This window comes from Quercus suber, unplaced genomic scaffold, assembly GCF_002906115.3.
Source record: "Quercus suber isolate HL8 unplaced genomic scaffold, Cork oak 2.0 scaffold_1018, whole genome shotgun sequence".
NCBI lineage: Eukaryota > Viridiplantae > Streptophyta > Magnoliopsida > Fagales > Fagaceae > Quercus > Quercus suber.
The window spans coordinates 116,673-128,034 of NW_027070429.1; the positions used below are offsets into that span (position 1 = coordinate 116,673).

The 11,362-nt window shown below is 35.3% G+C and overlaps 1 protein-coding gene across 1 annotated transcript; it reads left to right on the plus strand.

Annotated features, from left to right (window-relative positions):
• The first annotated feature begins 1,183 nt into the window (after positions 1-1,183).
• LOC111989509 (aspartyl protease family protein 1) lies at positions 1,184-6,960 on the plus strand. The gene is made up of 10 exons (XM_065768900.1): positions 1,184-1,713; positions 1,818-1,959; positions 3,655-3,887; positions 4,637-4,861; positions 4,983-5,118; positions 5,211-5,284; positions 5,369-5,468; positions 5,552-5,609; positions 6,420-6,491; positions 6,596-6,960. Exons 1-10 carry the CDS (start codon positions 1,379-1,381, stop codon positions 6,802-6,804), a joined length of 1,584 nt encoding a protein of 527 aa, XP_065624972.1. The 5' UTR covers positions 1,184-1,378; the 3' UTR covers positions 6,805-6,960.
• The last annotated feature ends 4,402 nt before the right edge of the window (positions 6,961-11,362 follow it).

Consider the following 11,362-nt stretch of genomic DNA (forward strand, 5'->3'; position numbering starts at 1 on the left):
TGAGAGAGTGTGATGGTTTAAGAAGAAAGTGTAGAATGATAACTGGGCACTGGGGCTCTGAGTTGGTGTTCTTAGTGTTCTTAGTGTTCTTCTTCAGGATACTTTTTGATATTAATTCATATAAATTTTTATTTTGATTTTTGTCTTGATTTTTTTTTTACTTAGTTAGAATTAATAAATTAATTTTTAAATTTTTTTAATACCAAATAATATTTTTTATTATTATTTTAATGGCCACGTCAGCCAACAGTGCCATCCGTTTGCCACGTCAACATTTTCCGTCTTTGAGGTAACGGCAGGGACTAAAACGAGAGGCGTTTTCCAGAATAGGGACTAAAAGCGGTGAAAAAAAAAAGTTAGGGACCAAAGTGGGAATCATGTGAAAATAAAGGGACGAAAATGTGGTTTTCGCCATTTTTTTTTATTGAATGTGAATTTTAATAAATCCACCATTTAATTATATTTTCTTCTTAAAACCTCCATACTTGCAAATTTCAAGAAGATAAAAAATCAATAGCTATGTCGTCAATTAAATATTTAAATTTTGAGTTTTTGTAGTCTAAAATTATACATAAAAATAATTTTATGGATCGAATGGTAAATAACATCCGATTGGCATGAAATTTAGACATGTTTTAAGAACATAGAGAATATACAATTCATCGATTAGATTTTCAAAATATGTAACAACGTTAATTTATTTAGTGAGAGTAACTACAACTAAGTTTGTAGCCAAATTTTGTTTTTAAACTTTGGTTTCCTTAACAATATATTAAGTCCTTATAAAAAGAAAAAGTTCCAGAAAAATTTTATTTAACTAAACTTTTGAAGAAATGTAGCTTGCAATATTGATAATGAGACTATCATATAACGATTTCAAAATAAATAAAAAATTGTAGAAAGAAATTGTAAGATTTTATGTATTTACATGTGTGCGTGTGTGTTTTTTTATCAATGTATAAAGTTTTCTTTTTATTAGATTTTGTATAATTTAAATTTTTTAATAACCATCCTCAAACAAAATTTCTGCAGCCTAAACTGAACAGTTCAGTGGATAACTGAGTATTTTATTTGGCAAAGAAAAGAATAACTGAATATTTAATAAAACACCCGCGGTTTCGACCTCACTTTCGCACGACTTGCCTTTCACCAACGTAAGCGTCGACCAAACCAAACACCCCCAGCTCTCGATAGCTCTCTTTTCTCTCTCACTCAAAGACTATTTCTATGCCATCTTCTTGGTTTTGTTCTGATGAGAACGTGTCAACTTTCTTTCCCTACATAAACTAAAACTCTTAATAGTGCACGATCATGCACGCTTTAGCTTTATTAATAGACCAAGTCTGGTTTTCTCTCTGAAAAGATTTCAAGCTAAGCAATGGCTTTGGCTTGGACTAGTACAACTTCTTCATATTCATTGACTTCCGGATCATACATACTACTGGTATTGTTACTACTGGGATTGAATTCCGTGATCTGTCAAGGGTTGGGATCATTTGGATTCGACATTCACCACCGGTTCTCCGATCCGGTTAAGCAAACTCTGGGCTTTGAGGGGCTTCCAGAGAAAGGGAGCGTAGAGTATTATGTTGCTATGACTCAGCGAGACAGCATAATCCGCGGCCGTCACCTCGCCGCCAGTAACAACCAGTCACCAGCGCCGCTCACTTTTGCTAATGGAAACGGCACCCTCCTCATCAACAGTTTGGGATTGTATGATCCTTAAGAGTCACTCCTTTTACTTACCTTTTTTTCCCTTGGAGTTCCTTTTCCTTTTCTTCTAACTTTGTTTCTTCAAAATGGTTTTGATATTTCAGTTTGTATTATGCTAATGTTTCTGTGGGGACACCAAGTGTATCGTATTTGGTAGCATTAGACACAGGCAGTGATTTGTTCTGGCTACCATGCGATTGTAACAACACTACTTGCGAAACCAGCTTACAAACATCATCTGGACAGGTATGCTATTTATTATCTATAACTTATTTGCTTGGACTCAGATTTCTAATCTTTGAATTATATTTTTACTTCCGTTTTGTTTATTTCGGCGAAAATAGTTTTTTTTAAAAATAAGTTGTCTTTCAAAAGTATATTTTATAAAACAAGCTTTTTTTTTTTTTATTTAGTAAAAAACAATTTTTAAAAATAAGTCATACTTTTTCTATTAACCAAATATGATTTTTCTTTGACTTATTGAAAAAAAATCTACTAACTTTTTTTATTTAGTTTGTTATGAGATAAAAAATTTTCCTAAAAAATTTAGTGAAAAATAATTTCTAAAAATAAACCATACTTTTTCTGTTAACCAAATATGATTTTCCTTTGACTTATTTTTTTAGATGCTATCAAACATGAAAAATTATGTTTATATAAGATTTTCCATTAAAACCAATAAAGGGTTCAAGTACTCCTATTTGGAATCATTTATTGTGTCATTGTGGGCAAAAATGGCAAAATACCCATTTCGTTCAAAAGTTCCAGCAAAATGCTCATATTCTGAAATTATTTAAGAAAATGCCCATATTTTGAAACTCGATTTTTAGAAAATCAAGTTTCGATGAAAAACTCGATTTGGTGAAAATTGAGTTACTTGAAAAAAAACTACATGGAACTCGAGTTCCCTGTATTTTTTTTTTTTTTTTTAAGTTTGATTGTCTATAACGCGATTTTCTAAAAATCAAATTTTTCATTGAAACTTGATTTTTAGAAAATCGAGTTTAAAACATTGGCATTTTCTTAAATAGTTTCAAAATAGAGGCATTTTGCTACATGTTTTGCACGAAGGGGTATATCTCCATTTCATTGTGATATATTTTTCTTCTAAAAACTTTATATATATATATATATATATTGCATTACAAAGGATGACAACCTAAGAAGTTAAAAAAATAAATAAATTACATACAGGGTAAATAGAAAAATCCAATATTTCTTAATATAAAAAGTCTAAGATGTCAAGAATTAGTGGTTTAGTGGCATAACTTGCTCTCTTTAAATAGGAGAATCAAAATTAAGTTTAAAAATCTCCACTTCCCATTGAACTAAAAAAAGGTCTAAGGTATTGGCTTTAAATGGAAAGGTTTGTTGAGATTTTCAATATTGTGATTAGGCTTCTAAGTTCTAAGGTATTGGCTTTATTAAATCTAGTTAAAATTGTTTGTAAAAATATAAGACAGTAGTCGTTTTATAATTAGAAAAGTCAATGATCTTGTCAGAACAGTTTCCAATTGAGGCATGGAGATCATGTATTCATTGAGAAGATTTAAGCCATGCATGCAGTATTGGTCAAAATCAAAAACAAATAACACAAACCTTTCTCTTCAACTTCTCTCCTCCAAGGTATAACAACCTAATTGTTTGACAAAGCCTAATTATCATACCTCTACCTCTCCCATGTTCGTGGAATTGACCCATTTCTTGCATCCAACACTAAAAGTCCTATAACACCATCGATTATAAATTAAATAAGATTTTTTCCTTATTAATATGGGAATAGGTTATTTGCTGAAACAATAACTTACCACTAGAACTTAATTAACCCGTGAAACTCATACCTTTTTTAATTTAGTCAACCAATTTTTTACCAAAATCAAAATTTTCATTTATTCATTTTAATATCAAAATGCAACAACAATTAATCTTTTTGCCAAGCAGGTAGTAAACTTCAACATCTACAGTCCTAATGCATCATCAACAAGCAATAAAGTTTCTTGCAACAGCAGTACCTATTGCGATCCAAATCAATGTCCTTCAGCTAAAAGCGATTGTGCATATAGTGCTGTGTATCTTTCAAACATGTCAACATCTGGGATCTTGGTAGAGGATGTTTTGCACTTAATTACAGATGATGTTCAATCAAAAGTTGTAGATGCTCCAATCACTTTAGGGTACGTTATTTTTCAGTGCTTTCCTAGCTACCAAAATCTTTGGAAGAAATATTGTTTCAAGTGAACATCATACTAATTATATATCGTACACAATATCATTTTAGTACAAAAAACCTAGTTCCATATCAGTGTTTTTTTCTAGTGGTTTTGAAAACTGCCACCATAGGAGACCTAATACGGCACTCTTTGGAGTTGCCACAATAGGTAGTTTAACGCCGGCATTTTCCAAACCATTGCTATAGGTACTCTACTTTAGCACTTTAAGAAATTGCCACAATATATTAAACAATTGTTAGTTAAAATGATAAAATTATGGAATAGCTGATATTTCGGTAAATATCAATCATTTGGATGATAAATTTAGAGTTTGGTATGGCGCTTTTGCTCTTCAAATAAGTGTAATCATTGGTGGGATTATCAAAGTGTTTTATTGCCTTCGGCTTACTGAAACACCTTAAGGGAGGTAGGTTATTCTTGGGATTAACATGATATCAAACACTTTTAGAGGGCAAGTGATATTACTAGAAAAAAAAATAAAAAAAATTAATGTCCTTAGTATGGTCATTAAATAAAAATCATCATTGGTGGGCCAACATTACTTTTTCTTTGATAATTTGATAATTAGGGGTGAGGGGATCTAATCATTGAAGTTGCTTCTTGTTAATACCTCCTAGTCAGATCATTTCAGCAAATTTTCATAATTAATTTGTGTGTAACCCTTGTGATCTAACCCTTTCATTTTGTTTCAGTTGTGGTAAAAATGAGACTGGTATTTTTCTGAATGGATTTGCACCAAATGGCCTACTTGGGCTTGATCTTGGTAATATATCTGTTCCTAGCACCATAGCAAGAAAAGGGCTAGGTCCTAATTCTTTTTCCATGTGTTTTGGATCTGATGGGACTGGGAGAATAAATTTTGGAGATAATGGCACCTCGGAACAAAAAGAAACATCATTCACTGTTGAGCCCTCATTGTAAGTTGTCACTTCTTAACATTGTAAATGTCAATGCCAAATTATTTAGTTTAACAAGACTATCTTCGACTAGAACCTCATGCTGCTTGCACTAATTTTTCCCTGGTAAACTTGTTACCAGTCCAGCTTATAACATTAGCATCACTCAAATAAATGTTGGAGTGAATGTTTCTAAGATGGAGTTCAGTGCAATCTTTGACTCTGGTACATCATTTACACAACTAAACGACCCAGTATATACATTTGTTTCTGAAACTGTAAGTAATTTCAATGATAACTTTTAGTTTTATATATCATTGGAACTTCATCTTATGGCAAATGAATGTATGTGATTTGTGTTACTTTGCAGTTCAGTTCCCAGGTCACAGAAAAGCGACATTCATCCAATTCCCAAATTCCTTTTGAATATTGTTATGACTTGAGGTATTTGGGGAAAACCTATTCTTATTTTGTATTGGTTTTCTCTTTTCAACTCTAAACCACTAATTAGCTCCACTTTAATTGTAGTGCAAATCAAACCTCATATATGATCCCTATAATGAATCTGACAATGAAAGGTGGAGAACAATATTATCTCACTCATCCAACAGAAGTGTTCTCTACAAAGGTGTGTTGTCGCACTTATTAGTGCTTAATTTAAGATCTTATTCTTGCCTATGTTATGCTGAAAATTGATGTTGTGGTCTCCAGGGTGGATATGTCTATTGTCTAGCTCTACTCAAAAGTACAAATATAAACATCATAGGACGTAAGTATATATTTATCAATGACTATCCTTATTATAAACCAGTTTCTCTTGATAAAATTTCATTTTCATGTTTTGTTTTCAAATTTTACATTTGTGCATTCATTCCTTTAGAAGGAGACTATCAGACACAGAGAAAACAATTAAAGTTTGGATGCTTTACTTACCCTTACTTTATTTGCAAATTTACTGATTATGAATTATGAAGTTGATAAAAAGCAATAAATATTTGAATTTTATTTTTCTTTTCCTTTATTGGGGGAACAATATTACCTAATTTCTAGATTGATAAATGTGATTTCTTGGGGTGGGTAAATTGCAACTTTTTGGCATATAGGTCAGATCTACATATTTCAATCATCTTGTGTCCAATTAATATTAAAATTTCAAAATCATTACTATATTAACCCTTTTAATTAAGTGATCTCATCCTTGTTAAACCAACATTTCCACAATATGGCTAAAAAAACATTATGCCAAGAATCCTATTAGTTGTCTCTAACTTAAAAAATTTTAAGTTTATATAGTAAGACATTATCAATGGAAGGTTTAAACAACAGGAAGCTATTCATAGTTGGCTCCACTCTATGTTTTAAATAAGACTTTAGCATGTGCAGAAGAAACCGCAAACATGGTTTTCATATATAATCATTGCACATAGAACGAGCCAATATTGTCAACTTCTATTTTGGGAAAACCAACACCTGGACTTTCATGGTCCCTTATGTCATTTAGCTATTATGTGTCCTAAGCCCTAACATGTTTAAATTGAAAATTTTCCACTTACAATATGATTTTATTTATTTTATTCAGAAAATTTCATGACTGGTTATCGCATAATTTTCAATCGCGATAAGATGATCTTAGGTTGGAGGCCATCTAACTGTGAGTTAATTCAATTTTTCTTTTTATTGAATTTCAATATTCGAGTTAATTTTTTCTTCTCCTATTGAATTCTTTATGACCATAAAGAGACATGCTGCCCACAGGTTACAATGATTCAAATTCGACCACTTCACCTATTAGCCCATCACACTCTCCTACTGCTTCACCTAGCAGTCCACCACTCTCTACTGCTACTGCTCCTACTCTTGCCGTCAATCCACAAGCCAGAGCTCCATCTAGTCAGTCACCCAAGTTGAAGGCTTTTACTTGCACAATCATGATGATTTTTATTTCATTCTTAGCTATTGTTTGATATCTTTTTATTTGGTGAGACTTTCTCGACCCTAGATATTGGAACCATCAATAGCTCGCTAATTTTCTTGCCATATGAGTCCGTTTGGACTAAATGTTTGAAATATCTACAATCATTTTTATGGATAAATTTTAGAGTGTGTCAATATATTGCATTGTTCGGTTTTGTTAATGGAGTGTTTTTTTTTTTTTAGAAACAAATACTGTGCTTTTTATTAAGGAAGGCCTAAAAGATCAGCCTGTAAAACAGTAAAAGTATCTGGTGGTACATCTTCCATCCAGACTTGTGGTTGAGAGAGTCTCTATGCTCGTCTTGCTAAAGAGTGAGCAAGAGCATTACAATGCCTCCTTACATGAGTAAAATTAAACGATGACAAATAAGAGACTAAGAACTGAATATCCTTAACTAAATGACCAAAACTTGCTAAGGAATAAGAGTCTCCCTGAAGTGCTGTGATAAGGATCTGAGAGTCGCTTTCCAATACTATGTTCCTGAAGCCAGTTTCCACTGCTAACTCTAAACCTCATCGAGCAGCCAATGCTTCCACCTCTATTGCTGAAGAAGGCAGAGGAAGACGCTCCGAAAGAGAAACCAGTACCTGACCTTGTTCATTTCTGATGACTACACCCACTCCCGCTATATTGTTTGCATCAAAAAGGGCCCCGTCGACATTTACTTTGTACAAACCAGGTCCTGGAGGTTGCCACCGTGCTGGTTGACGTCCCATTGGCGCTACCGATACGGTGTTATGGCATGAAAAAACTTCCACCCTCTCCCTAGCTCGCTGCAACAAAAAACACAGTGGGTCTACTCTTTTACCCATTCTCAAATTATTTCTTCTATTCCATAAGGCCCACACTACTGTGGCAAACAAAGCAGGGTCCCTGTTTTCTGCGAAAACATTTCCGATCAAGTCCACGAAATTCCCAGCGCTACTAACATTCCCGTGAGTCCATTGAGGCGTTTTCTTCCACAGTTCAGCAAGCTTAGGACAGCTATACAATGCATGCTTCACATCTTCCGTGTGTTCTCGGCAGATATCACAACTACCGTCTTGGATGATCTTTCTTCTAACCAGGTTATCTTTTGTTGGCCAGGAGTTCCTGGTTGCTTTCCAAACCAGGTTCTTCACTTTGCTTAGGACGGGGAGGTTCCAAATAGCTTGCCACAACGGTTTTAGCCTCAACACATCAGATTGACCGGGCTGTGCATTCTGGTGCTCTCGGTGCAGAAACTGATAACCAGATTTAACCGTATACTCTCCTCTAGGATTATAGGGCCATGTAAGGACATCTGGCTGTTCAGTGCGACAGAAGGGGATTGTTTGAATGGTCTCTGCTTCAAAACCAAGCATCATATTCTCCAAGACCTCTGTTTTCTACTACTTTTGGTCCACATCTATCAAGGTGCAAACCTTTGAATCTATCAATTCATCAGGCCGAGAGGATAATACTTTAGGAGAGTATTTTCGAGGCAGCCACCTATTTGCCCATATGTCTACAGATTTGCCATCCCCAATCCTCCATATTGCCCCTTTTTTAATGACTTCTCTACCCCGAAGTATGCTACACCATGCATATGAAGCTGAACTTGGATTGGCTGCATCCATGATTGTACCATTTGGAAAGTATTTAGACTTAAACACCCTATAGAACAAAGATGTTTTGTCGTGTAGGAGCCTCCATGTCTGTTTCGCCAATAAAGCATCATTGAACATAGATAGATCTTTAAAACCCATACCCCCTTGGGACTTTGGTTTGCAAAGCTCTTCCATTTAAGCCAATGGACTTTTTGGCCTTCTCTCCGTTGACCCCAAAAGAATTTTTAGATAAGGGCCTCCATCTCGTGACATAATCCAATTGGCAATTTGAAACATGACATTGTGTAGGTTGGAAGTGCTTGAGCCACAGACTTGATTAAAACCTCTCTCCTCGCTTGAGAGAGCAACTTTCCTTCCCATCCTTGTAGCTTTTTCCACACCCTTTGCTTTATATTATCAAAACTCTCCTTTTTCTTCCGTCCAATAAAGGATGGCAATCCCAGGTACTTCTCATATTGTTGGACCACCAGAACTCCTAAAGCTTGCTTTATGGATGCTTGCATAGCTGGGGAAGTGGATTTGGTAAAGAAGAGAGTGGTCTTATCCCGATTAATCTGCTGCCCAGAAGCTTTCTCATAAGTATCCAAAATCTCCAGCAACTTTTGACAATCACTATCTTTTGACCTGCAGAAAATAAGACTGTCATCTGCAAAGAGTAGATGGGTTAGTTGACCATTACGAGAAATAGAGACTCCTTTAATGTCTCCCAAATTTTCGGCTTTTTTCAGTAGCCCATGAAAACCCTCCGTACACAGCAGAAAAAAATATGGTGAGAGGGGGTCTCCTTGGCGTAACCCTCTAGTTGGTACAATGTTCCCTTGTGGCTGCCCATTTATCAAGATTGAATATGTGGCTGTGGAGATGCATCCCATCATTAGCTTCACCCAAGCCTCGCAAAAACCCATTCTCCTCATAAGTTTCTCCATATACTGTCATTCCACCCTATCATAGGCTTTACTCATATCCAGTTTTAGTGCCATAAAACTGGTACTCCTTGTACTGTGATTCCTCATATAATGCAAAGTCTCAAAAGCAACCATAACATTATCAGAAATCAAACGATCTGTCATGAAAGCACTTTGTTGGTCAGACACTATATTAGGTAGCATCTTTTTCAGCCTATTTGCTAATACCTTAGAATATACCCTGTACAAGACATTACTAAGGGAAATAGGTCGATATTGTGAAATGTATTCCGGGTTTTTTACTTTGGGGATTAAAGTAATAAAGGAATGACCAAGTGAGGGTGGAAAAGTGCCAGTGTTCAAATACATTAGAATAGCATCAGTCACATCACTACCAACCAAAGACCAATAAGTTTGATAAAAAATTGGAGGCATACCGTCTGGGCTAGGTGACTTTAGAGGTGCCATTTGTTTAAGTGCTAGTTCTACCTCCCTTGCCGTGAACTCCCCCATTAGTTCTAGGTTCATCTCCTCTGTAACTACCTGTGGGACTTGCTCCAAAATTTCTTCAAAACTGTTCGGATTGGAGGAAGTAAATAAATCTTGATAGAAATCCACCACCGTGTCCACCATGCTTCTCTAATCCGTGCACCATCTTCCCTCTCTATTGTATAGCCCCTTGATATAATTACGTTGTCTCCTTTCAGAAGCTTTGCTATGAAAGAACCTAGTGTTTCGATCTCCATCTCTAAGCCACTAAATTTTTGACCATTGGCACCACATTTGAGCTTCACGATCCATCAGTACATTAATTTCATGTTCCAACCTTCTTACCCGTGTCACATCTCCTCCTCTGCTTGCTGCCATTTCAGCCTTAGACAAAAGCTTACGTTTTTCCTTTAATTCACGCCTCACACTCCCAAAACTATTCTTACTCCACTTCATAAGTGCCTCCCCACAATTCTGAATTTTTTTTAACACCCTATTGCAAGCCACGGCCTCTACTTCCCTCTTCCAAACCGCTTCAATGGTTGCACCACACCCCTGCTCAGCCATCCACATCTGCTCAAACCTGAAGGGTTTCTGTTAATGGAGTGTGTTTTTAACATAAGCCTATTTAGTTTTTTTACTAATTATTTTTTGTTAAAATTATACTAAAGCATACTTCAAAAAAACTTTAAAAAAAAATCTAAAAAACTATGCATAAAGACAAAAAAATAAACAAATAAACTGGAGGCAAATATTTCCGGATCCAGCCCAAACAGGTTTGGCCCAAGAAACACACACAGCATTGAAGATTTAAAACACCCGCGGTTTCGACCTCACTCTCGCCTACAAACATCAACCTGTCTCTCTCGAATCCCCTATTTTCTTGTTCTTCCTCTGGTGAGAACATGTCACCTTCCTCTCCCTATATATGAACTAAATATCTCCAAATTATTCGGTCATTTCATGCCTAAACTTTCGGAGACCAAGTCTGCTTTTCTCTCTGCAAAAAGAATATCAAGCTAAGTAGTGTCTTGGGCTTTGAACAGTAAAACTTGTTCATATTCATTGATTTGCGGCTCATACATACTACTGGTTTTTTTACTGTTGGGATTGAGTTCTGGGAGCTGTTACGTGTTGGGTTCATTTGGCTTCGACATTCACCACCGGTTCTCGGATCGGGTTAAGCAAATTCTGAGTTTTGATGGGCTTCCAGAGAAAGGAAGCATAGAACACTATGTTGCTATGGCTCACCGAGACCACATAATCTGGGGCCGTCACCTTGCCGCCAGTAACAACCAGTCGCCGGCGCCGCTCACTTTCGTTAATGGAAATTACATCTCTTCCTCATCAATTTGGGAAGGTATTAAAGATATTTTTTTATTTACTAGTATTTTATATGTAAAAATGTAATTTACTATCTAATAATTTTGCCCAAAAAACTATTTTAGTTATTTAAAAGTTTGAAGTTTGTCAGTTCGGTCAAGTAACATTAAATTTGGAAATAGTCATTTTAATCTGTAACTTTATCCTAAAATGATTTTAATGAGTCCTTCATTATTATTTA

Coding starts and splice junctions, on each gene's coding strand:
- LOC111989509 (XM_065768900.1), top strand. CDS start 1,379: ATGGCTTTGGCTTGGACTAGTACAACTTCTTCATATTCATTGACTTCC. Junction 3,888..4,636: donor GATGCTCCAATCACTTTAGG/GTACGTTATTTT, acceptor ATTTTGTTTCAG/TTGTGGTAAAAATGAGACTG. Junction 4,862..4,982: donor TTCACTGTTGAGCCCTCATT/GTAAGTTGTCAC, acceptor ACTTGTTACCAG/TCCAGCTTATAACATTAGCA.